The 19,642-nt window shown below is 48.6% G+C and overlaps 1 protein-coding gene across 2 annotated transcripts in view; it reads right to left on the reverse strand.

The window, feature by feature from the left end:
- Positions 1 to 19,642, reverse strand: part of C1R (complement C1r) — a 33,833-nt gene continuing 14,191 nt past the window's right edge. Inside the window, exons 5-11 of one of the 2 annotated variants that reach the window (XM_055002656.1) lie at positions 16,058 to 16,254; positions 14,518 to 14,665; positions 14,310 to 14,431; positions 9,462 to 9,540; positions 6,967 to 7,107; positions 3,840 to 3,914; positions 1 to 1,379 (exon numbers count right to left, since the gene is read on the reverse strand). In XM_055002656.1, coding sequence (XP_054858631.1) covers positions 562 to 1,379; positions 3,840 to 3,914; positions 6,967 to 7,107; positions 9,462 to 9,540; positions 14,310 to 14,431; positions 14,518 to 14,665; positions 16,058 to 16,254 — 1,580 coding nt within the window. In that variant the 3' untranslated portion in view covers positions 1 to 561. Of the gene's footprint in view, positions 1,380 to 3,839; positions 3,915 to 6,966; positions 7,108 to 9,461; positions 9,544 to 14,309; positions 14,432 to 14,517; positions 14,666 to 16,057; positions 16,255 to 19,642 lie in introns of both variants that reach the window. The other variant, XM_055002655.1, reaches the window with a different exon arrangement.

Below are 19,642 nucleotides of genomic sequence, written 5' to 3' on the forward strand. Positions count from 1 at the left end.
TGTAATCCATTTCTGCCTGGTTTATTTTAAGGCCCTTGTAACATGTTCAATTGCCTAACTAACCACAAGAAAATAAAATCCTTCTTGAACAGAGGGAGAAAAATGTTTGCAACATTGCTAAAGCATACAGTACACCAATGTATAACAAGAACTATGAGTGCAAAGATGAGCTGAAAATTTTGCTGGTGTAATTGGTGGATTGGTCACCTAAAGCTTTAGTCTATTAAGTGGTATGCACAATTTTAACAGGTAGAATAGAGAGTTATGGCCTATTTTGGTTTGGGTGCATTATTGTAATAGGGAATTGACAAAGAAAACCAATAAAAGCATCTATGCTTTTAAAAATGAATGGTAGCTTTCATTCAATAAACTACAAATAATCTTATACTCCATACAACATGTCAAAAAGGTACCTACACTGAGGTTATGATAATATGCAAATTTATTTAAATGCATTATTTACTTGTCTGGAATTAGTTTGACAGCCCTGCTTCATAAGTATATATCCCCCAATATCTGTTGGAAGGCTGGCTATATGGCGCTGCTGAGCCACAGAGGCCTTCAGACCCAATCCTGCCCCACAATGCCCTTGATCCAGTCCAGATAGTTTATTATTTTAGTGTAAAAGCCATACCCTTTGCCACATTCAAGGCCCCAAGAGACTATGCCAGTGGCCACCCAGCGCCCAGTCTCTGGGTCAAGCACGGTGTAGGCCCCCCCGCTGTCCCCTTGACAGGTGTCTTTCCCTTCCCGAGGAGACCCTGCACAAAACATATTGGTTGTGAAAACTGGGTTTTTCCCACGGATCTTCTTCCCTTTCAGCCATTCCCGACAGGTGTCCCGGTCACCCATGGGGATCGCTGCGTACTTCAGTCTGTCGGAGAGGATGTGCTTCTCCACACCGAAGCCACTGGCATAGCCCATCCGCCCCCGGACATAGAAGGAGGTGTTTCGTGGATCCGGAAGGCAGATGGGCAGCATGTCGGGGCCAAGAGTCACGGGGTCTCGCAGTTCTATCAGCGCGATGTCTCCGTCAAAGTCTTGTTCATTGTCAGGGTTATAGTCTGGATGCACAAAGAGCCTGAGGACAGGCCGGTTGCCCAGCATGTGGAGCTCGGTCACATTTACATGGCCCAGGAAGACTTCTGCCTTCTCAGCCACCTCTTGGAGACTCTTCCTCTCCTCAAATTCGGTTCGCCCCTTGGGGTACACGGTGTGGGCGGCTGTCAGGATCCAGCGATCACCCAGCAATGCCCCTCCAGCACGCCCAGCCCCAGAGATGACGGTCTTGGCTTGCCACGGGAAGTTGCCCGGCTGAGCTGTGCTACCACCAATAATCCGCTGGACTTGCTCGACAGGATTATCCGGGTTTCCACACACTGCAAAAGGACATGATGCTCAGAAAGGGAGAGAGTGCTCAGAAAGGCTGCTATTCCCACCTACCCAACCACTGGTTGTTTTTTTTGTCCTCTTCCTCTTTCCAAGATTTCTTAATAGAATACACCTGAGAGTCAAAATACACATTAGTGTGACAGAAGTTGGATCACAGGTGCCCAACCTGACTCTCCATCACATGTTCCTGAGTGGACTAACTTTTAGAAACCTCCCTGTCACTTCATGTAGCTCCAAACACTGCAAGGGAGAAAGAGGGACTTCCAAACTTCTCTCCTCTGCCATTTTTGTCAGTGGAAACAGCTGCCGGGGGACAGTTTCCCTTTTCCTTGGGCTGTACAGGCCCTGTGATGGACACTTGGAACCGGAGGAAGAGGCAAATAGCCCCTCCCCCTGCAGATGTTTCAACAGGTGAAAATGGCATGAGAGGGAAACCCCCGCCCCAATCATTTGGAGCTGCATGGAGTGGTTTTTATAGGTTAGTCCCCACATGAACGGGTGACTGAGAGTCAGGTTGGGCACTCTTGACTGAACTCATATCACATGTAACATGTACTTTGGCTCTGAGTAGAACATATCAGACCTGTCCCATGCAATTAATTTTTCTTCAGTTCTTTGAGACCCTAATTAGCTCAGCATTGTCCAGTCTTACTGGCTACACAGTCAGATGCCAAACCCCCACGAAATGTCCCACCAGCACTGCTGTTCAAAGGAAGATACTTTCAGACCAGGTTATGCAATCCTCCTACACCTGGAAGTCAGCTCATTTAGGACAGCCAGGATCACTCCACTGCCTGCTGTATAGTTCCTCCAAGACCTGCTGCTATCCCAGCTTTATCTTCTGATTGGTCACCTGACATCCTGGTGAATCCTACAAAGCCCCTCATTTCCTCTTCTAGGCTGTAGGCATCACCACTACTCACTATTTCAGGCCACCTGCAGTTTGTTTGGTGATTGGGATTTGACCTTGAACACACTAAGAAAATGGTTCTCAAAAGGTGGGTTGTAATTGGAAAGTGGGTGGTGGCTCTCTTGTAGGTAGGTTGCGAGACCACAGGGGAGAAGGAGAACAGGGTGAGCTGGAGGAGGAAACTCTGGGAGGCTTGATAGCAAATTTGGATTGGCCTGTGTATAATGTGCAAAACGCAGCCTGTGGCTCTGTAGTGCTATATATTTCTAACTACTCAAGATAAAAAAAATGATGTGAGACACTTGCAGATTGTATTCGGGAAGGGGAAACATAGGAACAAGTTAATTTGCAAGTGGGTGCTGAAAAGAAGAGAAAGAGTTTAGAAGTGGGTCCAACTTCAAAAACTTTTGAGAGTCACTGTGATAAGGTACTGAATACACATTCTCTTAAAGGTCTCAAGCACAGATCCTTTACAGCCCTGTGACTGGAGATCTTTTATAACCAGAGTCCCAGAGATTGGATGAATCTCAGAACTTGGAGTTCAAAGCACAAGAACACGGGGGGGGGGGGGGAGAGGCGGCATCGGCTTCTGAGAAGATGGACACCTGAGAGCTGAACTCCGTCCCACCCCGCTCCAAAATCCTCCCAAACCCGTATCTTATTAAACTAATAAACCACTCCCAGATATGGGGAAACACAGCACAGATATCAAGAAGCAAAACGGCACAGTTGCAGAGCATCTACAGGATTTCTTTCCTGCAACTCAAGCCTCAACACCAGAGCCAGCAATTGCAAGCGACGCAAGCACAATGGCGCCAACGGGAAATGCGGTAGGAACTTCACTGAATATCCCCCGACTGAGAACTTGATGCCTTATTTGCAAACATGGAACTTAGTATCCTAAACAAAATGGCAAATCTTATAAAGACACTTTTTGACCAGATTGTAGATCTCCAAACTAAAATGAACAACGTTATTCAAAAAATTGGCTGTGCGTTAGATATCTCTAGCTCTCTGCAAAACAAAATCCGCACTCTGCAAAAGCATGAAAGAATTCTAAACCTGGAAGTAATAACGCACCAGCAGAAACTTAAATTTAGGGGGGTGAATGAAGAATTAACAGCAAAACAAGATTTATCTATATTCCTAGCCAACTGACTTGCTAGCCTTTTCCACCCTGGTAAAAATATCACTCTAGTAATTTCCAAAGCTTACCGGGTCGGCCCTCTAAAAACAAACAGGAAATCTCCAAGGGACATCATTGCTACCTTCCCAAACTGGGAAACAAGAAAAAGAATCCTGGAAATTGCTAGGAAACAAAAAACTCTCCAATATAATGAATCCCAGATTCAAATCTGTACAGATCTACCCAAGGAAATATTAAATAGGAGAAGAATTCTCAAACCGACTACCAAGGCACTACGTGATGCAAAAATTGGATATAATTGCCTGTTTGACTACTGAGGTTATTCCTAATTTGGAGGGCAGTAAGTGGGGGGCACAGAAAAAACTGGGGCAGCATATGAGCCCTGCTCACCTGGCAGACATACTGGGATGTCCTCGTTATCATCTTTGTTCTTCCAGAAGCCCTTAGCAGAGCAAGCATATTCACCTGAAGTAAGAAACAAGAATAGCAAGGGCAAAAAAGAAGGTTGAGAAGACTGAGCTTGAGACTGTAATCCTGCATCAGGCATTCAGATTCGGGCTCCCAGCTCAAACATCAAACAAAAAGTTCCTAAAATGCCTCCTTATAATGCAGTAGAAAAGAGCAAGAGTCCAGTAGCACCTGTAAAACTAACCAAATTTGTGATAGCATATGAGCTTTTGTGAGCTCATACCCTACCATGAAAGCTCATACTTTACCACACATTTTGTTAGTCTTATAGGTGCTGCTGGACACTTGCTCTTTTCTACTGCTACAGACAGATTAACATGGCTACCCATCTTGCTCTATTTCCTTATAATGCAAGTATGATGTGGTCTGGGCTAATCCTGTGCTCGGTTTAACACAGATGTGCAGCTTGCCTTCAGCCCTGGACTGAATATTTTCTGCTATGCATGCAGGTTGAGGTCACGGTATTTTTGTTTGCACAAATATCTCAGTGCAAGCATGCTGGTAAGCCCTAAACGGTTTGACACTGCATACCAAAGGGATCACCTCCTCCTGGATATGCCTGCCTGCTTTCTGAGGGCACCTGAAGAGCTAAGGTTGCCAAGCTGAGACTAGCAATTGGTGGGAAGGCTGGCAGCAGGGACATGTAATCAAGGCTGGTTCAAGATTTGGGGGAGCCCTGGGCAGAGAGTATTCAGGGCCCCCTATGCCCACCATTATTCTTCCCTTCTTGCCCTCCTGCCCGCATGGTTCCACCAGGGCCGGATCAACGGGGGGCAGTGGGGTAGTCTGCCCCCCACGCCACCAAAGAGGGGGTGCCAGGCGCAGCTGCCAGCCACTGGGAGTGTGCTGGCAGCAGCATGGGTGGCTGAGCAGCCGCCCACGCCATTCGCCTGCCCTGCATGACAGGGAGCGCGTGGCAAGCCGGCCACCCCCGCAGCGGGGCAGGCGAATGGCATGGGCGGCCCCCCAGTCACCCGCACTGCTGCCGCTCTGCTGGCGGCACGCTCCGCCCCTGCATGATGATGTCATGGAAGTGCCATCATCACACAGTGCTGAGAGTGCGCGGGCGCTGTGCGCATGCACGTGGGGGCCAGACTTGGGTTGCCCTGGGTGCCCACAACCCTAGATCCGGCCGTGGATCCCACATGCCTGTGCATCCTTCCTTTGCCCACTCACAAGCTCTCCTACTGCCTGCAGTACAGCTGCCCACACTGCTGGCACACCCTTTCTGCAATGGTGCTGGGTGGTGGGTGCAGCTAGGAGTGCTGGTGTTTTGTGCACCACCCACAGCACTAGGCAGCATACGCATCTGGGAGCAGAGGTGACAAAGTGCTCGCAAGCAGGTGACGGAAGGGTGCGAGTGCAGGCATCAGGGGAGATGTGCGAGCAGGGAGCCAGCAGCAGTGGGCCCCACGAGAAGCCACAGGCCCTGGCAGTTGCCACACCTTGCCATGTGCTAATGTTGGCTCTGCATGGGAGGGTGGGTACGATGTTGATAATGTTGACATGTCACTTGCTGGTAAAATCTGGAAGTGAAAAAGGATAACTCTAGGATTTTTTGGAAACTCTATAGTAAAATCCATAGTATTTCCAGTAATTCCCAGAGCTACCCTTTATCACTTCTGGGTTTTTATCTGAAAGTGACATAGCTTAGCAACTGTAACATTTTGCATGTAATGTATTTTATTTATATTTTATTTCTGCTTGCTAAAGTAGGGTTTTTTAAAAAAAAATTACTGTGAGTTGAAGTGCAGACCTCTGAGAAAAGGCCTTGATAGGTGAATGGAGTGTGATTTGATTGGGCAGTAGCTATACCTTAGGGGGTGAACTGCAATTTCTAGTCAGTTTGCTGAGAAAAAGTGTTCATTCTAATTGAATCAGGCAAACTGCTTAGAATCTGTGTCTGTGCTTCTGAAGGAACTCTCCAGGACAGTCTGGCTAAGCCAGCCTGTGGGTGCCCCAGAGAAAGGACTCTAGCTAAGTCCACCAGACTGGGTGGAAGCCCGGAGAGCCTGATTAAGTCAGGCAAACTGTGGAGAGAGAGAGATTAATCTCTCTAGGTCAGACAAGCTCTGTGGAAAGGCGTGAGTGAATCAATGTCTGTGTGGATGTGAAGAGAATTTATTCTGTTAGTGAGGACCAGGGCTTTTTTTCAGCGGGAACGGGGTGGAACGGAGCTCCAGAACCTCTTGAAAATGGTCACATGGCTGGTGGCCCCGCCCCCTGATCTCCAGACAGAGGGGAGTTGAGATTGTCCTCCGCGCCGCTCAGCGGTGCGGTGGGCAATCTCAACTCCCCTCTGTCTGGAGATCAGGGGGCGGGGCCACCAGCCATGTGACCATTTTCTCCTAGGGCAACCCACTGAGTTCCACCACCTCTTTCCCCAGAAAAAAAGCCCTGGTGAAGACCTATGTGGAAAATTACTTTTTGCGACTAAGTCTGTGAATATACCTTTTAGAAGATATATTTTTTTAAAACCTAAGAACTATTCTGAAACCAATACACTCTGCAACCATCACACTTATGTTCTTATAAATAAATTGTACTTTTGTTTAAGTAAGAAAGATCTTTTTCTCTTACAGCTATCCTCACATGCTGACCGTTATCTCAAACTGCCATCTATAACAAGCCTTCTTATATTACCAATTAAACCAAGGAGGTCTAACGCAAAAGCCTTTGGTGGCAGCAAAAACCTTCTGTGGGAGGCAGCAATATTTAGGTCACACAAACAAAAATGGGAAGGTGTTCTCGAGGTGAAAACTTGGGTAAAGTTGAGAACACCTGAAGCACCATGTGAGTGGAAATAAAAAGAGTGTTGGTTGTGACCAAAGCCCTCCTGAGGTCTAAGTTTAAGGTAAAGTAAGGAGGAGCTGGATTAAAGTTTCAAAGGCAAAGGATTAGAAGTGATGGGGGGAAACCTGATGCCTGCCATGGGGGCTGCTGAGAGACCCCCCCCCCTCACAGAATGTAGGGAGACTTCAGGATGTTAGAACAAGACTAGGAAGGAACGGGGTCAAAGAAAGATAGTTCACGATGCGACAGAACTCACCTGTCCCACTGCGGGCGACCATGTGATAGTAGGGCTCGTTGCAGCGGTATCTGACAATCGACTGGTAGTTGTTATCCCTTGGACTGGAGACATGCTCAATGATCCCATTGGTCAGAACCTTAGGCTCACCACAGTTCACAACTGTGAGACAAAACAAGGAAAGTCGGGGAAAGAAGGAAATCTTTCACGAAGGCTTCAGGAGTGTTTCCAGGAGTTAAATGCCCTCTGCTGGGACCATAACCTCCCTCCCCACTGAAAGGCCTGTGGGAGGCCTGCTTGGGGGCAGGGAAAGCCCTCTTCTGCTGGCAAATGAAGCCGGGAGAAGTTTCATGACGGCTGTAGGACCCATCTGCTCCAGGTCTCCCACAAATGTGCAGTAGTTGCTAATGACCGCGAGGGACCTCCGTCCTTGGCCCAGCAGCACAATTTCTGACCGTGGCCCAAAATATCCAATGCTCAGTTACATGGCTCTATCCCCTTTTTAAAAAAATGAAAAGCAGCCGCAGGAACTGCCGTGGAAAACAAGAGAAGTGAGAGGGGCGGCTTGGGAGTGGCTCGGTCCTTTCCCCAACTGCTCTTTGTGTACTCAGAGATCACATGTACCCTCCTCACATGTACCCTGCTTGCCAGGTTCCCACTGGCAGTGGGGGGATCCCCTGCCCCAGCCAACACTTCCTGCTGCCCCTTAAGTGGGTGGTGGGAGAAAAATAAGCAGGAAAACGGGGAGCGAACAGCAGCATCTCTACATGCCGACCTCACTCCTTGCGTACCTGGAAGTGACGTCAGCGTGTCACTATCAACATCATTACACTGCTGACAAGCCCCCCACCCCACGTTGCTCAGTCTTTAGCTGGTTGCAAGACCTGAGCTGGCAACACTGCCTGGGGAAAATGCAGCTTGGGGGAATGATTTAAGGCAGGCGGAAGAGGAAGACGGTTCTGCCCTGCCGCTCCCTTCCGTCCCCAAGCGTGGCTTGCCAGGCTGCGTCTCATTTTTTTTTTAAACCCACCAACCCCCAGGGGAACAGATCACGCAGCTGAGCACCTCATGCAGCTGTGCCCCAAACCCATCCAAACGCTATCATATACTGGGCCCGGCAGGTGCTGGGCCATAGGCTGGGGAAGGTTGGGATGGCAAAGCCACCTGGCAGCAAGCTAAGCCATGGGCTCCCGTGGCACTGTGGCACCACTCAGCTAGCCTCAGCTTGCGCTTAGCTGTCAGTGGCCATCCACTGCAGCAACCCATTACAGTAAGTTCAAGGGCCCTCATCTGCTCCTGGCTCCAGCCCCCCTCGAGCAAAACATGAAGCTGAGAGAGAGATGGGACATGGGCAGGGAGCTAGCCCCCTCTCAGCTGGGCACCACCAGATTGCTTGTTGCCTGGGCCAGATCCCAGCAAGAGTTGCCAATAACCTGGAGGGGAAAAAATGTCCTGTCCTTTTGAGAGAGGGTTCATCTGTGGAAATTGGCATGATGTGTTTCATGGTATGGAGGTCAGTAATCACATGGTAATGGTAAATAGCATTGCATTAAGCATCCTTTTCTCCAGGCAGTTGGCCATCGTAGTCCCAGCCCAACCTGGAAGCTTCTGTAGTCCTACCAGATCAAGGAAAGCTACCGGGTTGGCTTGGGCGAGTGGTGCATGTGCAGCAGGAGTTAAATTTGTTCCCTGGTTTTGTGTTCTGCTTTTGCAAATGCAGCATCTTGGACTGCTGGACCAAGGAGGAGAGTGCCCTGGGGGGGGGAGGGGAGGGGCGGGGGGAGAGAGAGAAAAACAAGAAACCTTACCCCTTTCCTCCCTTGCCATTTTCTTGCTGGAAAAAGCCACCCCCTTTTACTCCTGCTTGGGAAGACCCATATTTTTGTGGGGGTAAAAGTAGCTTGGGAGGGAGGCTTCTTTCAGTAAAAAATCTCACACTATGTCATCTACCTTGAATCTTGGTGAGAGGGGTGGACTATAAAAAAATAAAATAATAATAATAAAATAAAATGGCAGGGCCTCAAAAGGTTAAAGTACTTCCTCCCACTCTTTCTCAATGGTGACCTTGGAGGCTGCATTTGCAAAAGAACAAGTTTCAAATAAACACGGAGGAGACGTGAACGTGCAGCTAAGCCCTGAGAGCTCATCATAATCTAGGAACCCCCCAGCCTTGCTGCCCCTGGGTGGTTCGCCGCATGAGGCAGCAGAACATAAAGCCCACGTTTCCAGCTCCGGCCACTGCAAGTCCTGATACAGCAGGATTCATAGATTAAACTAGTTCCAGGCAAGCATCAGGCCATGAGGCCAACACAAGGCATTTTGGTACAGGAGGACAAAATCCAGGATGTGGCAGCAGTCTCTCCGTCACACACACACACACACACCCTGGATGCATTCAGTCATGGACAGGCAGCCGCCCTTTAGTGGAACTCAAGGTCTGCTTCTTGGGGCCACATGTCATGATAGGGCGATCCCTGCTTGGTTCCCATTGCATCCCATTACAACCAGCAACTCACTTTGACACCGGGGCATGGGGCGGTGCCAGGTCCCGTCATCCTGGCAGACGGCAGTGAAAGACAGCAGGCGCTCATCTCCCTGCTCAAAACAAAAGAGCTGAAAATTAGACCCTGCTCCATTTTTGCTCACTCTCCCTGCTGGGACGACTTTCCCCATGACCAGACCCAGGGCTTTTTTTCTGGGAAAAGGGGTGGTGGAACTCAGTGGGTTGCCCTCGAAGAAAATGGTCACATGGCCGGTGGCCCCGCCCCCTGATCTCCAGACAGAGGGGAGCTGAGATTGCCCTACGCGCCGCCGACCAGCGCGGAGGGCAATCTCGACTCCCCTCTGTCTGGAGATCAAGGGGCGGGGCCACCAGCCATGTGACCACTTTCAGAGGTTCTGGAACTCGGTTCCACTGCGTTCCTGCTGAAAAAAAGCCCTGACCAGATCTACTTCAACTCGGGGCCTCTCCGGACACCTCTAGATGAAACTTGTCTGCCCAAGTATGTGCATCCTGCAGCCACACAGTAGCCGAGAGGAACTGCTTCTTTCAAAAAGGAGAGAGCTCAAATGGGCTCCTCTTGGCACCACCGGAGCAGGAGGGGCGTGGTATTTCACTGATTTTGTAGCTCCACGTGGACAATCTGTGGCACTACTAGGAGCCTGGTTGGGCCATCCTTTTAAAAAAGAGACTACTGCTCTCAGCTGCCATGTGACTAAAGGGAGCACATTAAAATAAGCACAGGCCCGTGCAGGAAAGTATTGTCTAGAAGCAGGGCTGCCAACTCCAGTTTGGGAAATTTCCAGAGATTTGAGGGTTGGAGCTTGGAGAGGGCGAGGTTTGTGGAGAAGAGGGACCCTGGAGTAATGCCAAAGGGTCCACTCTCCAAAGCAGCCATTTTCTACAGGGGATCAGAGCTCTGTGGCCTGGAGATAATTTGTAATCCTAGGAGATCTCTAACTACCACACGGAATCTGCCAACCCTATCTAGGAATGCCCTCAGAGGGCAAGAAAGGCCCAGGCTAATTCCATTTTTCTGAGGCTCCCAGCATGGCCTGGTCATGGGACACAGCTGTGAAGTTGTATAATGAACACCTTCTTTTAGTCCTATCAGTGAATCTCTGCAACTGCATGTATAGCCTCATTAGGAGATACTGTCAACAGTCTAAATTTGAGGCTCATGGTGAATGTGAGGCCCCGGCCAAATCGCCCTCACAGGCTCCCCTGCGATAGGCCCTGCTTCAGCCACTCGTATATTGCCAAGGGTCTCTCTCTGTCATCTGTTCAGACACATTTCTTTTTTAAACTTTCCTTTTTCATTTGAGACTCAGTAAAAGCAAAATAGTTCTGACCAGAGATGGGCACGAACCACAAAAAAACCCAAACCATGAGGTACATGGTTTGTCGGTTATCACAAACCAGGAACCACGAGCTGGCACGAACTGGGGCAAGTTTACGAACCAGTTCATGGTTCGTGGGGTTTAAATGCCCCTTTCCGGCTGCTTAGCAGTGGCAGTGACAGTTTAAAGGGCCCTTTCCTGCCTTGCACATGGCAGGGGGGGATCCCCCCCTGCCGCCTGCCAGCTGATAGTTTAAAGGGACCTACCGCTTGCAAGCCTCAGGAAAAGTTTATATGCCCATGTTCCTGGGGAAATGGCCATTTAAACTGCCCCTTTACGACCCAAATGAACCAATAGACCAGTTCGTGGAAACGAGCTTCCACAAACCACTGGTTCATGAACCACAAACCGGCCTGGTTCACGCGTTTAAATGGGTCGTAAATCGATTCGTGCCCATCTCTAGTTCTGACCTGGACGGCCCAGGCTAACCTGACCTTATCAGATCTCAGAAGCTAAGCAGGGGTGGCCCTGGTTAGTACCTAGATGGGAGACCACAGTCCAGTGTTGCTACACAGTGGCAGGCTATGGCAAACTTCCTCTGTTCACCTCTTGCCTTGGCTGTGGCTTGATGGCACTTTACACATACAATGTACATATATTGCTAACTAGCTTGATACCTGTGCTTCGCTACAGTATTTAATTACTTTAAATCCAGTTATAATATGTGTATGTAACAGTTTTTGGTTTGTGTGTGTGTGTGTGTGTGTGTGTGTGTGTGTGTGTGTGTGTGTGTGTGTGTGTGTGAGTTGGCAATCCTAGTGGACTCTGAAGAGAAGACTGGGAGGTGCATTTGACCTCAGGCACATTCAATGACTCCCAACAGCAACTGCATACTGTTTAGAATGTTGGGGGGGAGGACCAATCAGCCTGCACAGGCAAATGACCTCTGTGTTCCAACTGTCTCTGGGCAGGGGGATGAGGTGTGATATGTTGTGAGGCCCAATCAGCCCGCATATGTAAATGACCTTGAAAGGCTGGCCCAATCAGGGAAGAGTGGCCGAGCTGGCAGTGGGCGGAGGCGCAAGCAGGAAGCAGCCTGCCAGCCACACAGGGAAGCTGTATCCCTTTGGAAAAACACATTTTACCCCTGTTTACCCCCTTAGGGGGTGAATTTATTAAAATTCCTTCTTAGTGGGTGTTTACATCATGAAAGGAATGTTCTCCCCAAATTTCATCTTTCTAGGTCTAGGGGTTTGGGCTGGGCGGTGATGAGTCAGTCAGGACACTTGTCTTTATGCATACTGATGAACATGGAAGAAACCTGCACTGAAAAGCATAGAGAAGAGAAATCATATAATTTTTTAAAAAAAGACTTAACTAGGGCATTTTTTTAAAAAAAAACTAATCTTTTACAGGAGATTGCATCATACATGTTCTCAAACAAATAAAAGAAAGCCATTTGGCTTGAAAAACTCTGTGTTTATTCAACCCCTTAGGGAAGAGAATTTGATGGGCCAGTTTTTCCATAAACACCCAGTTCCACAGTGGCTAATTCTGAGCAGATATGAGTCTCCAGTGTTGCATAAGCAACAGAATACTCTGCACTAGCCCAACAGCTAACTCAGCTTCAGCAGCCAAAATCCAGGAAAATATTCAAAAGTGCGATTAAAATAATAGACTGACTGGCAAGTCTTCCTACTTCTCGAAGAACAAGATACGGTAGTTGCTGAACATGAGAAGCAGAGTCCGGTCCTTAGTCTACCAAGGGAAGAAATGGGTCAAACTAGATGTGCAGGTTTTTAAACAGTTGGCCTCAGCTTCCCCAGACCCAACTTGGGTTCCCTACAGCTACACAACTGTGGGGAATGACTGTTCAAAAATAAAGGTGACACCCCCCCCCCCAAATGTCCTCAGAAAGCCACTGCAGGGGAAGGAAGAGCTCCTGCCTCCCCCTCCAAGCCTTTCCCCATGTCAAAATAGCATGGGAGGGGGGGATTTCCCTTTGCTTTTAGAGGGTCGGTGTGCACAGAATACCCCATTGGCCCTGCGCAGGGGCCTTCCCTTCTTTGTCGTGCAGGGAATGACCGTCGTTCTCGGCACAACAAGGAAGTCCTCTGGAGCACATGCAGGCTGCGCGCACATGCAGGGTGAGTCCTCCCAACATGCGAGCCCTCCAAACCCCCACATCCCCTGGTTTGGGCTCTGGGGGACCCGACAATGTGCATAAACTCAGGAGTGGAGTGAACCTTGGCAGAAGGCAGGAGGGCCCTTTCCCCTAGAGTGGTTCACAGCACACACCCTTTTATTTTTGTCCGTGTAGTAAATATAAGTTGTTTGGGTCATTTTGTCGGTTTTTCTGTGACTTGCATATTTAATTTTTTTGGCTCTTCCTTCTAGTCTGTGGATTTCCTCGTACCTCACCCCCCCCTCCCCCGTTAGAAGCGCAGGAAGGATTTTCAGAGGCACAAGGGCTGAGCGGGGCAACTTCCCTTGGCAAATCTTCTTTGAAAACTTTTGATCTGGTAAGGGTCTCACTTGCCCCCATGTGCCTCCCCATAATCCCCCCACTCCCTGATTTGAGCCTGGGGGGATCTAGCAGCCTTAACCCTTGGTAAGACTAAGCCATTTGCTTGCCTTGCTCTACTTTTGGTTTCCACTATTTCTTCATTGGTAACTGGCCAACCCAAATATATTGTGCAATCCTTGTATCTCCCTCTGCCTCGAACCAGGTCCTGAATCACACTGCAACTCTGCCTCGCCTTCAAGGCAGAGATTCTGTTATTCAAAAATCTCTCTCATGCCCTGACATGTGTTTTACTGCATTTCTGTTAGGGAGAGAGGCAAAGGGTCATAGCAAAGCATTCAGGGGAAAAGAGGCATTTAGGAAGGCAGGGACAAAGACGAGACGCAGGCTAGACCTCCAACCAAGGCACCCAAGTGATTGTTTTGGGTGCCAATGCTCTGTGGGGGCTGCGTTCACTCCCAGCCCCGAGTGGTGTGTGTGTGATTGGCATCCCTCCCTCAGCCTGCTCCTCCTTTGGCTACGTTGTGGCATGGGCCCAGGAGGGGATGGGTTAGGGTTGCCCGTCCAGTGCTGGCACCAGAAGGGAACATTAGGGGGAAGAGCCATGCAAACAGGCACCCTGCTGATGACGCAACGTCACTTCTGATGTGAGCCTGGAAGTGATATCTAGGGTAAAAACATTGTTCTGGGGAAAACCTAGAGCTTCACGTCAACATGTTGAGGTCATTTCCAGGTTCGCATTGGAAGTGATGTTGCAGCCCTGGCACAGTGCCCATTTCTCCACTGCCCCACCACTGTGCCAGGTGGCAGCAGTGAACTGAGGCTACCAGCTGGGAGATCTCCCACCAGAGCAGTAGACCCAGCAGCCCTCGGATGCTTAGGGAAGCAAAATACCTTGAAGCACCATGACAAAATGATACTTGAGGGAGCTCACCAGAAGGAAAGAAAAAGGAAGGGGAAACAGGCAAAGGGCTGCAGAAGCCAGGTCAACAAGCCTCACCTCCATTAGATTATAACCTGTCTGGCAGCTGACAATGAAGTAGTCCTGGAACTGATAGACAGACTGTGGGTCTTTGATGATGGTGAACTTGTCGTTTGGCACAGGCTGTGGGCATCGGATCCCTGTTGGAGACAAGGCAAAAATGAGGCAAGGATTGGCAGATGGTTGGATGTCGTTTATCAGACCACGCCAGATGGGGAGACATTACTTGCTGTGCTGTAGTGGATCTTCCACCCACGGCCGAACCCTGACTCGTCTGTGAAGAAAAGGAGGTCCACCGATGAGCTGTTAGTTTCAATGCTGTCTGGGAGCCTTCTGCCACAGAATTCCCTGATCTCTTCACTCCCAACCTGGACCTGGTGGGGAAAAACGGTTTGGGGAGTGCACCTCAGTATCTTTCCTCCTACCAAGTCAGACCAACATTCCTCTATGTCCAGAGGCAGCAAATGTCTAAAATCCATTGCTAGAGATTGCATCAGGACTCGAAGGCCTCGGCCTCTATGCCCTGTTCATTTGGCCCTCCAGGGCAGTTGGTGTGCCACAGTGTGAAAGGGAATGCTGGACTAGATGGTCCACTGGTCTAATGCAGCACGGGTCTTTTCTTAGGCCTGCCGGCTTAATTTCTCTGGTTATCCTTTAGAGACCAAGAGGAGGGAAATCTTTTTCCTTTGGGCTCAGAACAGGTGCTTGGAGTGACACAAATAGAACTCCCTGTATTTTGTTCTCTAAAAATCATATATGTGATGCCTAATTTGTATTGGGGCTGTGATAAAAGTGGAGGGAGGTTTAAGTCTCTATTCTGTGCTGTTTTCCTGATTTGAAATAACGCCAGAGAGACACTGTTTGCCCCACTGGGGAAACTTTAATCATGATGTAGTGGTTAAGAGCAGCAGGACTCTAATCTGGAGAGCCAGGTTTAATTCCCCACTCCTCCGCTTGAAGCCAGCTGGGTGACCTTGGGTCCGTCATGGCTCTTTCAGAGCTCTCTCAGCCCCACCCACCTCACAGGGTGATTGTCATGAGGATAATAATAACACACTTTGTAAACCACTCTGAGTGGGTGTTAAGTTGTCCTGAAGGGCAATATATAAAACAAATGTTGTTGTTGTTATACTATAGGGACCTATATAAGCAACTGTTAAGGCCAAAAGGACTTTGCAATTTGGTGTCCCTAATTGTGTTTGCGAGATCCAAATACATCTGTTTCACTCTCATGACCCAACAATTGCGACGTTAACTTGCTGGCATGTGTAAATGAGCAATCACAGATTGAACTCCGTAAGTAGAACTTTCATACCATCTCAAAAACACAGATGGGGAAAATATGATAATGTGCACCTAGGACAACATTCTGGATACGGCCCACAAATCATGCCTAAGAAAGGCTCAGCAGCACCCTTTAATTTCACATTCTGGGAATAAGACACTGCAAAGAGAGACAGCAGGGATCATGTGGGGGGTCACCCGTGGGTTCCTTCTTTACTCACTGAGGATTCGGGGCAGCGAACCTTCCCAGCTGGGGATAAATTGAGCTGCAGTAAAATCTGTTTAGGCTGAATGGGTAGTGCGATATGTGCAGGGCTGTCTTATACACTGCATTGCAATTGCTGATTTTATATTTATGCTGCCAAGTTTTATTATTGTATTTTATTATTGTATTTTTTATATGGTTGTGATCCACTCTGAGCCCACTTCCGGGGAGAGTGGAATACAAACTTAATTAATCAATCAAATAAATAAAACAATACCTTGAGCAGGTCATAAGGGCAGCGGACTTGCTGATGATCCTCGATTTCAAAGGGTGGCAGAAATTTGAGTGTGATGATCAGCCCCTTTTCCACTCGTATGCTGTAGTTGCACTGGAGGCCTGGTGGGTAGGGCCTGGGGTACCCAGGGCTTGACACATATCCAGAGAGCTCCGTGAACAGCTCATTGCTGCAGTCCACTGGAAGGCAAGAAAGCCCAGGAAGGTTTAGTGGAAGCCGAAGGACATGGTTAGAATGTTGGAGGAAGATCTTTTTTCTTGTAGGCAGTCCGCTTTCAGAGACCCTCCTTTCTTTTGTCACTCAGCTGTTGGACTCCCTTAACATATTTAAGTGGAATAATAACTACCACTCCTGACTGAGTCCTGTAAGCTGAGAAAGGTCGGATAAAAAGGGTTTTAAAGAAACTAAACAAATAAATCCTTGTTCTGTATTCACCATTTCTGAAGCAGATCAGAAATCCTGTCTCATTCATAAACAGGTCAAATCCCCACTTTTAGCCCTCTTTAGCCAGTCCAGTTTGGAATACAGCAGAGTGACTAAAAGGGGTGTCTAAAGGTGGAGGCCCCTTTTGGCTGCAGCCCTTGGCTAAATAATAACAACACTTTGCATTTGTATATGATCTGTTGCAATTTTTCTCCACCCATCTTCCAAGGAACTTGGGGCTGTGCCCAGCATTCTCCCCTCCTCCATTTTATCCTCCCAACAGCCTTGTGAAGTAGGTTAGGCTGAGAGTGTGTGACTGGCCCGGAGTCACCCATGGAAAGCAAGGATTCAAATGTGGGTCTCCCTGGTGCTAGTCTGACAATCACAGAGTTGGAAGGGGCCATACAGACCATCTAGTCCAACCCCCTGCCCAGTGCAGGATCAGCCTAAAGCATCTCTGACAAATATTCATCCAGCCTCTTCTTGAAAACTGCCAGTGAGGGGGAGCTCAGCATCTCCCTAGGCAGCTGATTCCACCTTTGAACTACTCTGACCGGGAAAAAGTTTTTCCTAATGTCCAGCTGGTACCTTTCTGCATGTAATTTAAGCCCGTTGCTTCGAGTCCTACCCTCTGCTGCCAACTGGAACAGATCCCTCCTTGCACTCCTCCAAATGACAGCCTTTCAGATATTTCAAGAGAACAATCATGTCCCCCCTCAATCTCCTCTTCTCCAAACTAAACATTCCCAAGGCCCTCAGCCTTTCCTCGTAGGGCTCAGTCACCAGACCCCTGATCATTCTCATTGCTCTCTTATGCACACTCTCAATTTTGTACCCCCCATCCAGTATTTGTGCTTCACATTTTTGTGGCTCAAATGTAATACTGTGCACTTATCTATGTTGAATTGCATCCTGTTCACAACCGCCCACTTCTCCACAGTATTCAGGTCTTGTTGAATTTTAACTCTATCTTCTTGGGTGTTTGCCACTCCTCCCAGTTTGGTATCATCAGCAAATTTAATGAGTAGCCCATTTACCCCTTCATCCAGATCATTGATAAAAATATTGGAAAGTACCAGGCCCAAAACTGAGCCCTGCGGCACCCCACGGGATGCCTCCCTCCAATCTGATGAAACGCCATTGACCACCACTCTTTGAGTGCGGTCCTCTAACCAGTTCCCTATCCACCGAACTGTCCTATAGTCCAGTCCGCAGTCTTCCAGTTTACCCATTAGAATGTCATGGGGGACCTTATCAAAAGCTTTACTGAAATCCAGGTAAATCACGTCGACAGAGCTCCCATGATTCAGTAAACTCGTTACTCAATCAAAGAAGGAAACCAGGTTGGTCTGACAAGATCTGTTGGGGACAAAACCATGTTGATTTCCCTGGATCACTAAGCGGTCCTTCAGATGGTTACAGATCAATCCCTTTAAAATCTGCTCTAATATCTTCCCAGCAACAGAAGTCAGACTGACCGGCCTGTAGTTTCCTGGGTCATCCTTCTTCCCTTTCTTAAAGTTTGGGATAACATTAGCTCTTCTCCAATATTGTGGCACATCCCCAGTCCTCCAGGAGGCCTTGAAGATGATGGGCAGAGGCTCTGCAAGTTCTCTAGAAAGTTCTTTGAGCACTCTTGGGTGCACACCATCCAGCACAGGGGATTTGTATTCATCCAGTGCAGCCAGGTTCCTCTCCACAACCTCTCTGTCAATGGCAACTAGCCCCCCAGGTGTCCTGTCATGTCTACTACCATCTCTAGATGGGCTTGAGTTCTTCAAGGAGAAAACAGAGGCAAAAAAGTCATTAAGCCTATCTGCTTTTTCTTTGCCCTGCATCAGAGTTTCTCCATCTACTCCCAACAGCGGTCCAATTGCCTCTTTTACCTTGCGTTTGCTTCTCACATATCTGTAGAAGTTTTTCTTATTGTAGCAAGCCCTCCTGGCCAGACCCAGCTCGTACTGAGCTTTGGCCTCTCTGATGGCTGATCTGCAGTACCTAGTAACCCTCACATATTCCTCTTTAGAGGTCTGTCCTTCTCTCCATTTCCTGAACATTTCCTTTTTCTCCCTTAGCTTATTCTGGAGCTCTCTGTGCATCCACATCGGTTTCTTGGAGCCCTTACCATGTTTCCGTCTTGCTGGGATAGTGAGGGCTTGAGCTTGCAAAAGCTCGTGTTTGAGAAGGGCCCACCCTTCACTCGCTCCTTTCCCTTCCAGCACACTCTCCCATGGAATGACTCTCATCAAGCCTCTGAGTTCATCGGCCCTACGAAAATCTAACCTACGAGTCTGGCTATGAACTTCCTTGGCTCCCCACAGCAACTGGAATTCAAGGCGGACATGGTCACGTCCCCCTACGGTCCCCACCACCTTCACCCCATCTACCAATTATTCCCTGTTGGTTAATATCAAGTCTAGTATGGCCGAACCCCTTGTAGCTTCCTCCACCTTTTGAAAAAGGAAGTTATTGGCCAAGCTGGTCAGGAAGTTGTGTGATTCTTGTCGCTTTGCTGAGCTTGTCTCCCAGCAAACCTTGGGGAAGTTGAAGTCACCCATAATTATAAGGTTCTGATGTCTGGATACTCTACCAATCAGTTCAAGGAGGGCAGCATCCATTTCCTCTCCCTGGTCAGGCGGTCTGTAGCAGACTCCAACAACAATACCCTTTGTCCTTCCTCCCCTTTTCCCACCTTGTTTCCCATTCTTTCCACTGGGCTGTCAACCACATTCTCCAGAACTTGCTGACAATCAAGCCCTCTCCTCACATACAATGCCACTCCACCTCCTCTTCCACCCTTCCGGTTTTTCTTGAACAACTCATACCCATCCACTACCACATTCCAGTCATGGGAATCACCCCACCAAGTCTCCGTAATTCCTACTATATCGTAGCCCTCTGTTTGCAAGAGCTCAAGCTCTTCCTTCTTATTACCCATACTTTGGGCATTGGTATATGGTCAGGAAGCAACACTTGTAACCTTGTACCTTTGTTAGATCTGTCCTACCCAGGTGGACCCCCGGTGTTATCACTTCTTCACTGAAATCCCCATGTTGATCGTCCCCTTCCCCTTACGGCTCTCCAGGTTCTTTCCAAACATTTTCTTCCCTTCTCTTGAGAGGTGAAGCCCACCATGTGCCAGAA

Source organism: Eublepharis macularius, chromosome 18 (assembly GCF_028583425.1).
Source record: "Eublepharis macularius isolate TG4126 chromosome 18, MPM_Emac_v1.0, whole genome shotgun sequence".
NCBI classification, from domain to species: domain Eukaryota; kingdom Metazoa; phylum Chordata; class Lepidosauria; order Squamata; family Eublepharidae; genus Eublepharis; species Eublepharis macularius.